The sequence below is a fragment of the Oryctolagus cuniculus genome, chromosome 7 (assembly GCF_051225735.1).
Source record: "Oryctolagus cuniculus isolate XC-2025 breed Fujian yellow rabbit chromosome 7, ASM5122573v1, whole genome shotgun sequence".
Taxonomy (NCBI): domain Eukaryota; kingdom Metazoa; phylum Chordata; class Mammalia; order Lagomorpha; family Leporidae; genus Oryctolagus; species Oryctolagus cuniculus.
This window is the reverse complement of record NC_142873.1, coordinates 62,383,672-62,402,361: the sequence shown is the minus strand read 5'-3', so window position 1 is coordinate 62,402,361 and position 18,690 is coordinate 62,383,672. Positions and strand designations below refer to the sequence as shown.

The following is an 18,690-nucleotide window of genomic DNA, read 5'->3' as shown; positions in this document are numbered from 1 at the left end:
ATTGTACTAAAACAATGTTGTGGAGCCTGGTTGCGCCTCCTAACCCAGGTCTCTCAAACCCAAGGGAAAAGAATCACTGGAGAGGGAGGGAGAGGAAAGAGGCGGTGCAGAAGCTGAAAGGAAAGGCGGACAGGAAGCAGTAGAAGGAAGCTTTTTTTGGTTGAGTTTGTCTTTTTTTAACCCCCGAGAGGCGTGACGTGTTAACTGCCGTCGCGGGTTAGCTTCCCCCGCGAAGCGTCCGCCCGCCGCGAATTTCCCCGCCCTCCCTCCCGCTTCCGCCCCAGGCTGCACTGCAGGCCGCGGCCGCTGGGGGCGCCCGAGGCCCCGAGGCGCTGAGGCGGCGGCAGCGGTGGTGGCCGTTCTCCGAGCTTTTCCTCTCCAGGCTCTCAGACGAACGGCGACGGCGGGGAGCTGAGCACCGAAAAGGCGCACCCCTCCCCGGGCGAGCTGCAGCACGAACAGACCCCGCGGGCGGCCGGGGTCCGCGCCGCAGCCGCCGCCTCACTCCGGCCCGGACTGCCGCGAGAGGCGGCGGCGGCGGCCGCCGCCTCGGCCCCGGCCGGCCTGCGGCGCCCCCCGGCCGCGCCCCCGCGCGCAGCTCGCGGCCCCGGCCATGGGGCTGGGCGGATCCGGGGCTCGGCCGAGCTAAGGCGGCGGCGCCTGCCTGCGCGCCCCTTGGGGCCACCCCCGCACCCCGCTCGCCGGCGCCTGGCTCTCATGATGATGAAGAAGAAGAAGTTTAAGTTTAAGGTGGACTTCGAGCTCGAGGAGCTCTCCTCGGTGCCCTTCGTCAATGGGGTCCTCTTCTGCAAGATGCGGCTGCTGGACGGCGGCAGCTTCACGGCCGAGTCCTCCAGGTAAGGCGCCCCCCGCGCCCCCAGCTCTCGCGAGCCGCCCGCCCTCAGGGGCTTGGCGGAAGGGCAGCATCTCGAACCTCGGCGCCTCTGCTCCAGCAGGGCGGCCAGCCTCGGGAGCCCGCCGCCCTCGGCGGGGACCCGTCTGGAATCAGGAGTTATTGATCGGCACGAAGTGCTTTCGCAGATGGGTTCATCCCCATGGCCTTGGCTCCTGCGCTCCTCCCTCGGGATGGCATCTGGTGGCCGCTGTGCCCTCCCAAGTTCACGAGGAATGGGAGCGATGGCCACGGGGAGAGGATGCTTCTGTGTTCTCTTGGTGCAGTGCAACGAGGGGGTTGAGCTGTTGTTACAAACAAAAAATATCGCAGACTGCCCGAGCCTGTGCTTAGCCTAACTGCCTGTCCCTTGTGGGTTAGGCGGGGACTTGGGCGCACACTTCGAGGCCAGGCTTGGCCTGGTCAGGCTTGACTTGAGTCAACTGTTCCTGGCGGGCGACGCAAGTCTCTCTCATCGTGCAGCGGCGCATCCTCCGTGAGTTACCCATCTGGCAGTGGCCACTAGTGGGGCTCGGTGTGGAGGGCTTAGCCTCAGAGGGCCCTGCCCTCATTGAGGAAGGAGCTCACTCCCGGGGAGAGGGGAGGGGGTTGTGAGCAGGTTACAGAATGAGCCAGTGTGGCACTGTCCCTTGAGTAACTTCAGGGCTAGCCACAGGTTGACAGATTACCCCCAAAGGTGTTTTTCTTTCCAAGAAGATTTTCAAAAGCATTTTTTTTAACGTGACCTTTAGAGTTCCTGAGATCAAGGAGGATTAATAGTTAATGTTTATTTTGTCTTCGAATATACTGGGCATAGTCTTCGTTGTTACCCTAAAAAGCCTCTACTTTTATTTGTCATCGTATTAATAATGTACAGGAAATAATGTCAATAAGTTGTGGAATTGGGGCCAGAAGATTGTTGGCAGTGGCATTATGGAAGCCTGTAGATGCCGAAAATATCTCATTGGCTAAGCCAAAGGAGATATGAAACGCTATTGATTCTCAAAATTAAGAAAGTCCTCCACGGATAGCTTTTGTCCTTAAGCTGTGATGATAAATTTGTGGCAATCCAACTAATTAATTATATTATAGTTATTTTTAATGTACCTGACAGTGTAAACTAGAATGGCTCCAGCTCTTAACGACATTGAAGAGCCTAAGGTAGCTGGGCAGTGTCTTGTGGGTGCAGGTGACAGCCTTCCCCTGAGGCCTAGGCAGTTTCCCTGCAGTGTCCCACACCCCAGCTGGGACAGTTAGACCAGTGCTCCTGGACCAGTGGTGACACCTGGTGGTTGGGACACTCCTCCACTACCTCCTTCTTCCTCCCTCCAAATACTGATTTGGCTTATTTCTCACAAGTCCATTATTTCACGGTTGCAGGCATTTATTCAGCAGACACACATGGGCCTTTCAAATGTACTGTTTGATTTAATTCTTGTAGCAGGTCTGTGAGATGGGGATCCCCATTTTGTGGATAAACCGAGGTATAGAAAGCATGACTGATTTCCCCAAGGCTCTCACAGCTGCTAAGTACAGTGCCAAAATTTTGGTACAGGTCTGTCTGACCCCAAAAAGGGTGATGCCAGATAAAGGGAAACAAATGTGTGTTGTGAAGAAGTTTCTGAACAAGAAGCTTCCTAATGGTTTTAATGAGCCAGAGGTGTGATATATGTTTTGAAAGACTTGGAAATGAAAAAGTCAAGTATCCTGATCCCATTCTCTTCCGACTAAAATCTGATTTTAATCCAGATAAATAATATTTTAAAAAATTATTTATTTATTTGAAAGGCAGAGTTACAGAGAAGTAGAGACAGAGAGAGGTTTTCCATCCTCTGGTTCACTTCCCAGATAGTCTTAATGGCCAGAGCTGCGACGATCCGAAGCCAGGAGCCAGGAGCTTCTTCTGGATCTCCCATGTGGGTGCAGGGGCCCAAGGACTTGGGCCATCTTGTACTGCTTTCCCAGACCGTAGCAGAGAGCTGGATCAGAAGTGGAACAGCCGAGACTTGAACCTGCATCCATATGGGGTACTGGCACTGCATCCTGTTAAGAATAGTGTCTCATAACCAAATAATAATAATAATAATAAAGATATACTGATAGAGGGAAATGATTCTTAGCAAGGGGCCTGTGCCTTTCAAGTTTGGTAGAGATTTTTGGTATAAAGCTAAGAGCAAGGGTTTGGAAGAAGGTGAGTCTAAGCCTTAATCCTGAGTACACTGTAGTGGGGAAGCCTGGCATAAGGAAGCCTCTTAGAACTTCCGTCTGTAACATGAAACAGTCAGTTACATGTGGAGTCATTGTGAGGGTTTGGTAAGATGCTGTACCTGGAACACCCATCAGTGCTTTGGCACCCAGCACTTCTCTTCTTCAAAGAGAAGACCAGTAACTCATCCAAGAAGATCTGTTTCCTTTAGATGTTATGCGGATTCCTTTACCCTGATGACTACAGAAGAACTGGTTGGTGAAAGGTATCTCATTTTACAAGGAAAAAAAAGAGAAAACCTGAAATATCTAAAGCAAGTAAATTATTGCAGAATTGCGTAACTTTTAATTAGTAGTTCCCTGTCTAGGCAGAGCTTCTCTAATTAAGTACTAGATTTTAATTTTTAAAAAATAACTTTATGTGACCCTTCGAGTTTACATAGAGTGAACACTACCATTTCTCCCATAAAAAATCAGGAATGAATTACATAGGAAAGAGTTCATATAGCAAGCCCAAGGCTGCTGTCCTTAGAAAAACCTACTTACAAAGTTACTCTTGGCTGGTATCTGGGAACTTGAATAGTAAATAGTTCCATACATGATCCCAGACTACCTAAATAAGAGTGGCTTACCTAGTCTGTACAGTGTTTTTTATGCTAAACACCTAAGAGGCTAGAATTTTCATCCATGCTAGACAAAGGAAGCATCAGTGTCCAACTCTAATAAAAATCTTGGGCACCAAGTCTCTAATGAGTTTCCTTGGTAGACAGCACATATTTTCTTTTCTTTCTGTGTTTATTTGAAAAGAGAAGCTACAGAGAGAGAGAGAGAAGGGGGCGGGCGATAGAGAAAGAGATCTTCCATCCAGTTGGTTCACTCCCCAAATGGCTGCAATAGCCAGCACTGTGCCAGGCCGAAGCCAGGACCTGGAGCTTCATCCCGTTCTCCCAGATAGGTGCAAGGGCCCTAGTATTCTATCCTCCACCACTTTTCCAGGAGCATTAACAGGAAGCTGAATGGGAAGTAGAGCAGCCAGGACTCAAACTTGCACCCCTATGGATTGCCAGCAGTACAGGCAGCGGCTTAACCTATTATGCCATAACACCAGCCCCTGTACATATTTTCATAATTTTGTATTAGGGAAATTAAGTGTGTGTTGAATCTGTTTTGTAACCTTTAGCTGTAATAAATCTTAGCCATGAGTAAGCCATGCATGTGTTGAGTCCTCTGCATCTTCCTAATGAATTATCAAACCTGGAGGTATGGTCTTAGGAACCCTCATGCATGAATCTATGTAAAACAACATTCATTTTGTTAGAAGTCTTTGAGGTACCTAGAAAATAGTGGCTGGTGTGGCACAGTGGGTAAAACCACCACCTACAACACTGGCATCCCATATGGGCACCGGTTTGAGTCTGGCTACTTCACTTCCAGTGCAGCTGCTTGCTAATGTACCTGTGAAAGCAGTGGAAAATGGCCCAAGTTCTTGGGCCCCTGCATCCACGTGGGAGACCCAAATGAAGCTCCTGGCTCCTTGCATTAGCCTGGCCCAGCCTTAGCTATTGCGGCCATATGGGGAGTGATACAGAGGATGGAAGACCTCCCTCTCTGTAATTCTGCCTTTCAAATAAATAAATATTTTGAAAGAAAATTATATAATATAATTATTATATGCATACCCATGTGTAAAACCAAATATATTTTAAATATATATATGTGAATGTATATGAGGGAGCTTAAAGAAGTCCATGGAAAACATAATGAAAAGATAATGTGCATTTTTATGAACAATTTGAAGACCTATGCACACATACACACATATTTATATGTGTTTGTATAAATACTAAACATGCAGATCATTCTTTGGTCACCAGATATTAATTGAACATTTACCAAATTTGCAGCCATCCGTCAAGGGCACAAGGGAATTACCTCTACTTAATTAGGTTTTAGGTATACCCATATAATTGTTTGACAGAAGGAGACAGTGTGACTTAATACTTAATCAGTGGATCAGACAATATGTGAATGTTATTGAAATTTTTAAGGAAGAGTTTATTTACAGCTGTAATGGTTATTGAAAACCATATTAACATTTCAGTTGAGTGTGGTGGAGCATGGATTTGCATCCTAAAGGAGGTGAGCATGGGAGGACAACTTAAGCAAGTCCTTGTTAACAGAATTGGTGATAAATCAGCCTGATTGCAGATTTCAGGTTGAACAGAAGCAGAGGCTAAGCTTAAAAAAAGGTTTTGAATGCCATTTGTAGAGTTTGCTTCTACTGCATGTAGGATAAAATTCCATCTAAGTTCATGAACTGGGTTGTAATGTGATTGAAGTGGTATTTAAACTGGCCGGCAGGCTGATGTTCAAGTTGGGACAGATTAGAGATGGGGAGGCAAATTAAAATAACCAAGGATGGAGCTAATGAAAACCTGAACTCAAGTTTCTCAAGCAAGTGGTTAAAGAATGATGACAGATGCTGTGATTCCATACAGAAGTAAAAAAGTCAAAATTCTTTTTTGTTTTGTTTGAGGGGGTATTTTATGTTACTGGAGGATATGAAGAGTTAAGTTTTACATATAACATACTATAGCTGAGGGGATAGATAGCCTGTTCAGAGAAATATAAATTACAGAATGAGGATTCCAGTCTGTTGGAACCATACAAGCCTGCTTACTGAACTTCTCTGTTAGAATTGCCTTATACCATTTTGGTTTTTTATAGATGATTAGTGTAAAGTAATTTTAGAAGTATCCATTTTTTCCTGGAAAGGTTGTTCAAATGAAAGGTTTAGAAAAAATACTAAGGCTAATTGGTATTTATTTGTAATAAATGTTACTAAAGTAATCAGGAAAAGTTAGATTTTATGTAAAATAGTTAAAATGTTTGGAAAATATATTGTGCAATTATAGTGGTCTAATCAACTGAAGACAAATAGTTTACTAATAAAATGTTTTTGAAGATCTTTCAAAAAGGCAGAATATTACATTATTTAATTCTTTTTATAGTTCTTCCTTTGACATAGTATTCAAATTACCTTTGAGGCTTATTAAGACTTTGAGAACAAGTACAGTTTTGGTCTAATTAAATAAAGAAGTAATAAGAAAACATTTTTCTACACTTTTGTAGGATTTCACAGTTGGCCTTATTTTTTTTTTTTTTTTCTGATAGCTAAATACTTTTCTAAGTTTCACATGCACTTGTGGCAAAAACACATGTGGATTCAGGGAGTGTCCAGGAAACTAGTAAGCACATCTGTGTACTGGATCTGTACTTGGTAAACAAGCTGAAAGGATTGTTTTTTTTTTTCTTTTTTGACCATAGTACATTTATGTTTTCAAAATTTTAATTCATCATACATTGTGTAATCCTTTTGGTGATTTTTTTTCCTTATTGCAAAAGTAATATAGATTCATGGGGAAAACCTAGAAAAGCAAAAAAGAAAATGAAAATTACCCATTAATGAGCGATAATGACTATCACTGATATTTTGGTCTATTTTGGTATAGAAACCTTTACTGATCCACTCACTTACATAAATATATACCCATCCTCCTTCACACTGTTATCACATCATTTTTTAACCAAAGTGAGATCATACTGAATATTGAACTTTTTAAACTTAATATTTCCCATATCATTAAATATTCAATTATAAAATTATTGTAATAGTGGACCAGCACTGTAGCATAGTAGATTAAGTCTCTACCTGTGGTGCCAGCATCCATTATGGGCACTGGTTGGAATCCCAGCTGTTTTACTTCCTATCCAGCTCCCTGCTAATGGCCTGGTAAAACAGTGGAAAAATGGCCCAAGTGCTTGGGCCCCTGTACCCTCATGGGAGACCCAGAAGAAGCTCCTAGCTCCTGGCTTCGTATCAGCCCTGCTTTGGCCATTGCAGCCATTTAGGGAGTGAACCAGCAGATTGAAGACTTTCTCTCTTTCTCTCTCTCTCTCTCTCTCTCTCTCTCTCTCCCCCTTTCTTTGTAACTCTGCCTTTCAAATAAATAAATATTTTTAAAAATTCTTTTGATATAGTTCTACCCTATTATGCATTTCCATAATTTATGGACCCACATTGCTTGTGCAATAGCCTTCTTTCCTTTTTATTAATATTTTTATAAATAAACTACAGTATGCATCTTTATAGCCAAGTTTTGGACACATCCATTATTATTTAAGATTAACATTTAGAAATGGATTTGAGTCACAAGGCTTTTGCTGTATCTTACCAACTTGTGCTTCTGTGCATTAAATTGTTTTTTTTTTAAGATAAAAATTAGTAATAATAGCAAATATCAGAAGTGACCAGTATTACAAAATGGTGTTTGACTGTATGGCACAGAACTCTTTATTACCTGAATCTGGCATTCCTCTTCTGGGTATATATTCAAAGGATCGATGCCAGTATGTTGGAGATATATGTGCACTCTCATGCTTTATTGCAGCATTATTCACAGCAGCCAAAATGTAGAAACAACTTAAGTGTCCGTAAGAGAAAAATGGATAAAGAAAATGTAATCTGTCCAGTGCAATACTGCCCAGCCTTTAAAGAGAAGAATTTCCTACTTCTGTTTGTCTTTGGTGACAACATGAATGAACCTGGAGAACATTATGCTAAATGAAATAAGCCAGACATAGAAAGACAAATACTGCATAATCTTAAATGTGTATGTGGAGTATAAAAAAGGTGACTTCACAACAGCAGAGAGGAGAATGATGATTGCCAGGAATAAAGGGCTGGGGAAATGCAGAGTTCTAGTTATTAGTTCCAGAGACCTATCGTTCGGTGTAGTGCCACAGTTATTGTATTGTATGCTTGAAAATTGCTGAGAGAGTAGGTTGTAAATGTTCTAACAGAAAAAGATAAGTATATGAGTTGATAAATATGTTGATTAGCCTGATTATATCATTTCACAGTAAGTGCATATATTGAAACATCACATTTGTACACTGTAAACATATACAACTTTTATATGTTTATACTTTAAATAAGTTTAAAAATAATTCTTTATATCCTAACCAGAAATGAGGTCATCAGCTCACATTATTATAATATCTGTAATAATATTAGCTAACATTTGAGTACTTGTGACAGGTGCAGGTATAAAGCTGACGAGATATTTGTTCTAGATCTTGAAGAATATTTAAGATCTGGATTGACTAAAAGAAGAAGGATGAAGAGGTGGGAGAAAGGTAGGATACCAAGGAGACAGAAATGCATACATATTTAGTAACATAAACTGGCCATCCCTGGCTAAAATGAATGGTTTAGGAAGAGTGATCCTAGGAAGGAACACTAAAAGCTTAATTAGAAAAGGTTGACATTAAAAAGAGCCATAGTCATCATCTAGGTGACCCAACCTCCTGATGAAGAATAAACTTCTCACAAATGGCCAGGGTTATTCAGCTGTTGGTAGTACTGAGGTAGTGAATAGTATTTCTTCTAATATGATACTGAGTAGAAATATGTCTTTTTTTATATTTCCCCATTGGTCCTCGTTCTGCTCTCTGATGCATCAAGCCCAATTTTATTCCCTCTTAATGGGACAATTTTCCAAATAACTTTTATTTCTACCTTGAACAAATTACTTTCCAAGGATCAACATTTTCATCTCTAAAAAAGAAGTGTGGGTGGGTATGTGGTGCAGTGGTCAAGTTGCCACTTGGGACACCCTCATCCCATTCTGCAGTGCCTGGTTCTGAGTACGAACTACTCCACTTGCAATCCAGCTTCCTGACCATGCACCCTGGGAAGCAGCAGATGATGGCTCAAGTACCTGGGTCTCTGTTACCCACACAAGAGACCCCCAGTTGAATTCTCGGTTTCTGGCTTCGGCCTGGCTCAGGCCTTGCTGTTGTGGGCATTTGGACCTGGAAGAAGCTCCTGGCTCTGGGTTCAGCCTGGCTGCTGTGGCCATTTGGAGAGTGAACCAGTGATGGAAGTTTCTCTCTCTCTCTCTCTCTCTCTCTCTCTCTCTCTCTCTCTCTCTCTCTCTTTCTCTTTGTGTGTGTATGTGTGTCTCCCTCTCTCTCTGTAATTCTGACTTATAAATAAAATAAATCTTTAAAAAGAAAAGCTTGTGATTACTTCAGTGAAGCAGTCTAGAAAGTCAGCAAGGTTCGGAGAATGAGTGTTGCTGCAATGCTGTAAAGACTGGGACAGCAAGTTAAGCTGTGGCCTGCAGTGCTGGCGTTCCTCATGGGCTCTGGTTTGAGTCCCAGCTGCTCCACTTCCAATCCAGCTCCCTACTAATGTGCCTGGGAAAGAAGCAGAAGATGGTCCAAGTCCCTGGGCCACTGCACCCATGTGGAAGACCTGGAGGAAACTCCTGGCTCCTGGCTTCATCCTAGCCCAGCCCCAATTGTGGCAGCCATTTGGGGAGTGAACCAGAGGATGAAGATTTCTCCATCTCTCCTTCTCTCTGAAACTTTGCCTTTCAAATAAATAAATAAATCTTTAAAAAAAAAATGAACAAACAAAAACACCGGGACAAGGCAGAGAGTCTAGAGTGTTATTTGCATGATATTAAAATAGCCAGTATGAGTGTCATGCTGGAATGAAGAAAGATTACAGAGCAGATACTTCCCTGTGACGACATCTAGGAGAGAAAGAGCGTGACATAGCCAAGTATCATGAGCCTCAAGCTTTTAAGCCTGCAGCTTGACCGTAGAAGAGTTACAGCCTATAAGTGGCATTGAAGAGTTAGCAAAGTGCTGGCACTACCTCCTGTGCTTGTGAAAGAGCAGGGATACAATACAAGTAGTGTCCTCAAGAGAGCCAGGTTTCAGTTAGGCAGTGAGTGCCGTGTTCTTCAAGGAGATTGTGAATGAGTGAGTTTGTGTAACCCTAGAACAAGGGTTTCAGGTGGGATGATAGAATGGGTTGGAAAAGAGAACACCCAATAGAAGAATGAGTCAGAGTTAGGAAGAACAGAAGCATAGAACAGAGTAGACTGGGAATAGGGAGAATAGGTGACTAGGTCTTTCATTCTCCAGCTGCTGCTTAAGGAGTTTAAGAATGAAGTCATGTTAGGTCTTACCATTTGCTTCTTATGAGTCTTGCCTCCTACTGTTACCTGTGTCTCTAGCTCGTACTCCTCTCCCTCCCCAGTCTTTTAGCGCTCATTGGAGAGAATGAAACATTCTTCCTCCTGTTCTTGCCATTCTCCTGAATCTTTGCATTCCCTTTAATTTCCAGCTTCCTCGATTACAATCTAATCCAAACTCCTTGGAGGAAAAAAATCTACATAGAGTGGGCATTTGGCATAGCAGAGTTTCCGCTTGGAGCACCTGCACCGCATACTGGAGTATGGGTTCAGGTCCTTGCTTTGCTTCTGACTCAGCTTACTGCTGATGTGCACCCTGGGAGGCAGCAAGTGATGGCTTGGGTTCCTGCCACCCACAAAGGGGACCTGGATGGAGTTCCTGTCTCCTGGCTTCAGTTTGGCCCAGATGTCTCTCTTTCATTTATTCTTCCTGTCACTCTCTCTCCCCCAGAATCCCTTCCCCCTCTCCCTCTTCCTCTCCCTCTTCTTCTTTCTCCCCCTTCAAATAAAATGAAAATACAGTAAATTAACATTAAAAACTTATGGGATGCCAGCCCAGCAGGCAGAGGCTTAACCTACTATGCCACAGCACCAGTCCCCTAATTTTCCTTAATCTAATCTGTATGGTGCCTATCATTATTAAGTCCAATTTTCAGGATTGCATTTTACATACTTAAATTCTGTTAAGAATTGTTAATTTCCATAGCAGTTTATAGTCAAGTGTAAACATTGTGCTGTGCCATTTTAGCCAGTGAATTTTATGTTTAGTATTGCTACCAATAATATTCATTATGGATTGGATAAAAGGCTTACGCAATTCTTTTCTTTATTAACTAACCCAAGATAGAATTTTGAGTATTGCCCTCTAAGGTTTAAGGAGCAATGATCTACAGGGTTGAATTGTTCTGCTTTGATACAGGAGAAAAGCAGACTTGATAAACACCCAGACAGCACCATAAATATAAATACACTGTGGAGACCATGGTGGTGAGGAGGCTGTGGTGAAGGCGAGGCCAGAAGGGTGCACTGAAGACCAATCTGAACATTGCGTTTTACTCTACAGACCAGTTTGTTGTGCTCATTTGGGGAGTTAGCCTGCATCTGGAAGATTCTCTCTTTGTTGCTCTGCCTTTTGAATTAATTAGTTAATGAGTTAACTTAACACTACATCAGTATAGAAAATTTGGAAAATAAACACAAATTAAGAAGAAAATTGTATTCATGAAAGAAAGGTAACCACTGTTTGCATTTTGGGATATATATATATATATATATATATATATAACCAGTTTTATATATATATGTATATATATATATATATATAAACCAGTTTCTTGCAATTCATTTTTGTGCACAGTTGAAACCAAATTGCATACAAATTTTTTCTCCTGTTTTTTTTTTTTCCTGAACATTGTATTAATAGCACTTTCCACGTTGTTAAAAACTTTATATATAAAGTTCAATACATAATATACTTTCATGAATTAACAATTCTGTTTTGGATATTTCTGTTGTTTCCTATTTATTCCTTTTGTTTCTGATACTGGGCTCCTTAGCTTGAACATTTGAATGTAAGATGCAAGCAAGGGATATGATGCTATACAGTAGGTGGCTGAGAGGTTATGTCTGAAGCAGAGCAGAACAGTCAGGACTGAAGACCACAAATTTAAAGCAATCACATGCAAAAAATATTGAAGTCTGGGTCAGCATATAGAACAAAACACAAAGGCCAGAGAATAGAACCTTGGTAGAAAAAGACCTAATTAAGGAAAAGTAGACCAAAACATTGGAGAGGAATACTGTGTCACAGAAGCTAAGTGAGGGAAGAGCTGGGGGAGAGGGTGCTCAGCTCTGCCATAGTGTAGACAGATGGAGTCGTGTGAGGGCTGCTCTCTTTGGTAATCAGCAAGTCTTTGAGAAAGGAGTTTCAAGGGAATTGTACGAGCAGAAACTAGGTTTCAGGGAATGAAGGAGTGAGCAGGTGGTGAAGCAGTAGAAGTATGGACAATAACTGTTCTTTGGGAGGTTTGTTAAGAAAAGTGGAATTAACTAAAAAGAGAAAAACAGCAATTTTATTTCACGTATTTATTTTTAGGATAGAGATGTGAACATGATTATAGGTTGGGGCAAAGAAACAGCATAAAAAAATAGGGATGCAAATGTTAAAAGCAAATTGATCAGTGAAAGTCTTATCTGCTATATATTTTTGAAGTAATTAATTGAGAGACAGAGAGAAAGAGCTCCTATCTGCTGGTGTACTCCCCAATGTCTGCAATAGACAGGGCTGGGCCAGGATCCAAACTGGGAGCCAAGGACTCAGTGCAGATCTCACATGTAGGTAACAGGAATCCAAATACTTGAGCTAATACTGCGGGCTCCCAGGATCTGCCTTGGCAAGAAGTTGGAATCAGGAGCTGGATCTGGGAATCTAACCCATGCCCTCCAGTATGGGATGTGGGTGTCTTAACCACTAGATTAGATACCCATTTCCCTATCTTCTGTCTTAAAATTTTATTTCTATCTTAAAACCTGGTTACTGTGGTAGGTGTTTGGCACAGTGGTTAAACACTGCTGGGGACAGCCACATTCCATATCGGAATGGGTTTGAGTTCTACCTCCACTCTCCATGCAGCTTCCTGCTGATGCGTACCCTGGAGGCAGTAGGTAATGGCTCAAGTACTTGGGTTCCTACCACCCACATGGGAGATGTGGATTAGGTTCCAGGCTTCCGGCTTCAGCCTGGTCCAGGCCCTCTTGCAGGCATTTGGAGAGTTTACCACCTGATGGAAGATCTCTGTCTGAGTCTCTCTGTCTCCCTGCCTTTCAAATAAAGATTTAAAAAAAAAAAAAAAAAAACTATTACTGGTTTCAGAAGAAATTCTCAAACTTTTTCCTAATTAAATGCTGTTTTCGGCCGGCGCCGCGGCTCACTAGGCTAATCCTCCGCCTAGCGGCACCGGCACACCGGGTTCTAGTCCTGGTTGGGGTGCCGGATTCTGTCCCGGTTGCCCCTCTTCCAGGCCAGCTCTCTGCTGTGGCCAGGGAGTGCAGTGGAGGATGGCCCAGGTGCTTGGGCCCTGCACCCCATGGGAGACCAGGAAAAGCACCTGGCTCCTGGCTCCTGCCATCGGATCAGCGCGCTGCGCCGGCCGCAGCGCGCCGGCCGCGGCGGCCATTGGAGGGTGAACCAACGGCAAAGGAAGACCTTTCTCTCTGTCTCTCTCTCTCACTGTCCACTCTGCCTGTCAAAAAAAAAAAAAAAAAAAAAAAAAAATGCTGTTTTCAAGCATTGTGGCTTAGAAATTGGCTTACACTGAAGGTTTATTTTATCGTAATGAAAGAAGGAACTACCCATAATATTGATTTTGGACTTTGTGTGTTTACTTTGATTCATGCAAGTGAGTCATCACTAGCATAGCATTAGAATGAACTCATTTAGTGACATTTTCCTTCAAGTTAAAATGTTATATATTTCCTTGTTTACAAGCTGCAGCCATTCTTGGAATTCTGTAGTGTTGATGTCTAAGTGTAAAGTTATTAACATTTTATCTTTAAATATTACCTCTTTGAGGCTTTAGTTGTCCCATACAGTTTTGTATTTTTAAAATGTCACCTCTGGGTATCTCTCCTGGGAAGTTTGATCATTCCTTATGATCAAGGTGTGACTTCCAGAAAGATCACAAGTTTCTTGCTTGGACAGTCCTGTGGACAACACTGTTTTTGTACAAGGCAGAAACAATTTTAGAAATAACAGCCCCAGGAGAACAGTTAGAAAAGATTGTTTAGTCCTTACAAAAGAAGGTAATTGTTTCCAAAATTTTGCTTTGGGCTAAATAAATGATCTTTTTATAAGCAACCATAAATTACCCTTATAATCCCTATTACTAAACTTAATCATCATTCTAGTTATACAAATAATATGCATTTGTAATTATATACAGTTGAAAACTATAAACTCTCTTATTATACCAATAAAGTATAAGCCTTGCTGAAGTAACCAGGAGCTCAGTAACAATTGCAATGTTAACATTTATCCTTTCCTCATTTGAGGAATTCTAAGTTCCAGCTGGTGGTGAGTCAAAAATGAATTTGAAGAACAGGTGTTTGACCAGCAGTTAAGATGCCCACATCACATATCAGAGTGCCTGGGTTCGATTCCCGACTCTGGCTCTTGACTCCAGTTTCCTGCCAGTGCAGACTGTAGAGGGAGCCGTGATGCCTCAAATAATGCAGTTCTGCCACCCAGGTGGGAGACCTGCATTGAGTTCCCAGTTCCCAGTTTTGGCCCCAGCCGTTGTGGGCATTTTGGTTAGCCAGCAGATCAGAGCTCACTCTCTGTCTCACTGTCTCTCTCTCTACCTCTCAAATAAATACTATAAGTTTTAAATTATTTTGAGAGCTTTTTTTGCTCAGGTAACTAATATAAAACCTTGCTGCCACATGTGCTAATACTGTATTGCCTTAAAAGAAATGTCAGTCCAGCATGCAAAATAATTAAGAAGTCATTTCAAATATTTACTGCTGGGTGAATGTTTGATGCAGTAGTTAAGACACCCTTTGGGATGCCCACATCCCATTTCAGAGTGCCTGAGTTCAAGTCTTGGTTCCACCCCCAATTCCAGCTTTCTGTTCCCACGTCCTAGGAAGCATCGGGTGATGGCTGAAAAACTTAGATCCCTGCCACCCAAGTGGAAACCCGAGATTGAGCTCTACGCTCCTGGCTTCAGTGTGGCTCAGCACTGGATGTTTTACTGCTATGCCTTTCAAATAAAATGAAAATAAATAATAGATTTAAAAAATTTAAATATATTTATTGCAATTTTTCCAACTCATCTACCCTGCTCCCTATGGGGTTTCCTTCTGTGTGAAGACTGGCATCAAACAGGTCAAGTAATGCAGTGTGATGCATAAACACAAAGTGTATTTACATTGACTGTGGTCAGTTTTAGCAGGAGACAGCATAGCAGCCCCATGCTGCTCAAGAAATATCCCAGCAAGGATGCTCAAGACCGTCCTTTTCTTTTTTTTTTTTTTTTTAATTTTATTTATTTATTTGACAGGTAAACTTACAGACAGTGAGAGAGAGAGGCAGAGAGTGAGAGAGGTCTTCCTTCTGTTGGTTCACTCCCCAAATGGCCACAACAGCTGGAACTGTGCCAATCCAAAGCCAGGAGTCAGGTGCTTCTTCCTGGTCTCCCATGTGGGTACAGGAGCCCAAGCACTTGGGCCATCCTCCACTGCGCTCCCGGGCCACAGCAGAGAGCTGGACTGGAAGAGGAGCAACCGTGACTAGAACCAGTGCCCATGTAGGATGCCAGCGCCACAGGCAGAGGATTAATGTAGTGTGCCACAGTCCTTTTCTATACAACCTCCGTGGAATCTCATCCTTTCTCTGATACGTAAACCCCTTCCACTCTACTCCTAGACATTCCTTCAAAGTGAAACTAGCTGGACAGTGTTGATGTGCCTTTAATTATAATTTACTCCATCTGCATGAGTTTGGATCATTGTAATATCATTATTAGAAGAATGACCAAGACAGCTAGAGTAAAGCTTTCACGGTACTGTTTGTAATACTTTGTGCTCTTTTGTCTTAGTCCAACTGGATCTGTGGCTTATTTCACTCCTGATCTCAAAAATGTAAACATTCTGTAGTATTTCCCTTCTCTGTCTTAGCAGCCTGTACGTGTTCTGATTGTACTGTGTACTACAGTTTTTACTTTGGGTAATTAAACTTGTGAAAATACTAATGGAGGGAGCTGGCATTGTGGTGTAGCAGATAAAGCTGCTACCTGCAGTGCCAGCATCCTGTATGGGTGCCGATTCATATTCAGCTGCTCCACTTCACTACTTACTGCTACTAACCCTAACCCCAGCCCTAAGCCCAACCCCAAGCCTAACTCTAACCCTGACATTCTCGGGGACAGATTTCCTCCAGCACCTCTCAAATCTTCAAGTTTTTTCTCTTCACTTTCCTCCAGCACCCCTCAAATCTTCAAGTTTTTTCTCTTCACTGGTTCTTTCCTGGCAACACTAAAGCATGCTTGAGTCTTGTGCACATTAAAATGAAATCCTCCCAGGTGCCTCTCTGACTGCCACTCCAATATTCTCTAGTTTATTACTAAAACCCTTGATTGATTTGTCTGGGTTCCCTGCTTCTCCTGCCCATTGTAATCCAGTTTCAATCCCACCCTTTCACTGAAACTACACTTGCCAGTGTAATCTCTGACTTCTTTGTTGCTAAATCCAATGGATTCTTTGGAGTCTTTATCTTATCTGACCTCTGCCATGTTTGATATTGCTAAACAATGCTTTCTTTAAAATATGCCCCCTTGGTTTCTGGGATGTCATAATCTTGCTTTTTCCCTCTGTTGACTTTTTTTGTCTCCTTTTCCAACCCCCTTCTTTTCTGATACCCTGTGTTGGTGTGCCCTGGAGTTCCAGGCTCCACTCTTCCCCTCCTCCTCTGCCCTGTCCCCTGAATGTCCTCATCCATTCCTGAGGCTTTGCCGACCATTTACATGCTGAAGATTTTCACCTTTGCATTCAGCCCTGACCTCTCCTTTGAGTTCTAGGACTGTGCATCTGCTAACTGAACATTTCTAAATTAGAGACTCACAGGATCCTCAACCTCAAAATGTCCCAAATTGGATTTTCATTTCCCTCACTCCCTAACCCTGCTAGCAAAATGAATGCACAAATGAAAAATAAGAAGGTACAGTCTTCTTGTGTTCAACTTTCCTCAGTGAATTAGTATTCACCCACTTATTCAAGCCAGAAATACCTCCAGAGTATGAGAGATTCATTATCCTTAGTGTTATGATTAAAAAGCCATAATTTTATAGGTCAAATTTATTCTTGGAATCATAAAGCACTCGTTTTTGCCTCAGTTCCCAAAGATTGCTTTTTTTATCTTTAGTTCACCTGTTTTTAAATATAGAAATATTCATTAATGTTGAAAAAGAAAATTCTCTGCTTATAACTTTGACCATTCTTTTACTCTGGTGGAAACACTAAAGCAGATTTAGAAATACATATATCAGGGCCAGTACTATGGTGTAGGGGGTGAATCCGCCACCTGCGGCACTGGCATCCCGTAAGGGCGCAGGCACGGGTTTGAGTCCTGGCTGCTCCACTTCTGATCCAGCTCGCTTGCTCACTTGCTCTCTCTCTCTCTCTCTGCCTCTGCCTCTCTGTAACTCTACCTTTCAAATAAATAAATACATCTTTAAAAAAAAAAAACAAAAAAAGAAAGGAAATATAGGGGCCGGCGCCATGGCTCACTTGCGGCGCCAGCATCACATATGGGCACCAGGTTCTAGTGCCAGTTGCTCCTCTTCCAGTCCAGCTCTCTGCTGTGGCCTGGGAGGGCAGTGGAGGATGGCCCAAGTGCTTGGGCTCCTGCACCTGCATGGGAGACCAGGAGGAAGCACCTGGCTCCTGGCTTCGGATTGGTGCAGCACTGACCGTGGCGGCCATTTGGAGAGTGAACCAACGGAAGGAAGACCTTTCTGTCTCTCTCTCTCTCACTATCTGTAACTCTACCTGTCAAATAAATTAAAAAAAAAAAAGAAATACATATATCTTTGATAATAACAACTTCTGATAGATATTTGTCACCGAGATAACACTGTAAGCCAGGTATGATTCTGAACACTGTGTGTAAATACTTCATTTTTCCCCCAGATTCCCCTCACATGTAAGTGCGGTGATCACCTCCCCCTCTCCACACCCCTGCATCACGGAGGAGGAAATGGAATTGTAGAGAGGTTGGGGAGGGTGTCCAGTGTGACTGTAGCAGGTGGTAAGCAGGGTTTGAACCCAAACAGACAGGATTTGAATAGATATAAGCTCTTAATCTCTGTTATACTCTGGCAAACAGCTTGCATTTCTCATAACAGATTTCTCTGTTTTTAAAAAGTTAAAAATACTTTGAATTACCAACACATGGTATAATTTCAAATATGTGCCTCAAGTGTACAAATGCATGTTATTCTGAGAATAAGTCACAAAAATGGATTCATAATTTCTATTTTATTTTCTAGTACTTTTTTAAGGGCCTTCTAGATTTTCTTTGACTTTTTCAAAGCATAAACAATGGCTATAACAACATTATCTTTTTCTGAGTCTTCTGCTTATTTTATGTCACATTCAGCAGCTTATCCTTTTATCTCACAAATACTTGGCCTTCCACAGTATCAACACAAATCATATTCTGTTGCTGTTTCTTAAAAGTGGTTAAGCAACTGTATAAAACTCATAGGAAACTAATGACTCATGTAACGGAAAGCATTTACTAATGTGACTTTTGTCTCAGTTGCCAAGTAGTCTGAGTTTGTTTCCATGGTAACCCATCAGTATAGCAAACTGTCATAAACGAACTCACTTTTTCTGTTAGTTTAGTTTGGACAGTTTTCTGACAGGTGTGTGTATGTGCATGCACATTAAAAACTAACGCAAAATATTCTGAATAATTGCCTTAGGCGCATAAACAAAGCCTTTTTTATTTAGAGATTGTTCAGTAATTCAGTACCATTATTT

General features: G+C 42.3%; 1 protein-coding gene across 2 annotated transcripts in view; it reads left to right on the top strand.

Annotated features, from left to right (window-relative positions):
• The first annotated feature begins 323 nt into the window (after positions 1–323).
• EEIG2 (EEIG family member 2) overlaps positions 324–18,690 on the top strand; it is a 78,439-nt gene continuing 60,072 nt past the window's right edge. The window contains exon 1 of one of the 2 annotated variants that reach the window (XM_002715816.6): positions 324–857. In XM_002715816.6, the coding sequence (XP_002715862.4) occupies positions 718–857 (140 nt within the window). In that variant the 5' untranslated portion in view covers positions 324–717. The remainder of the gene's footprint in view (positions 858–18,690) is intronic. The other variant, XM_089300256.1, reaches the window with a different exon arrangement.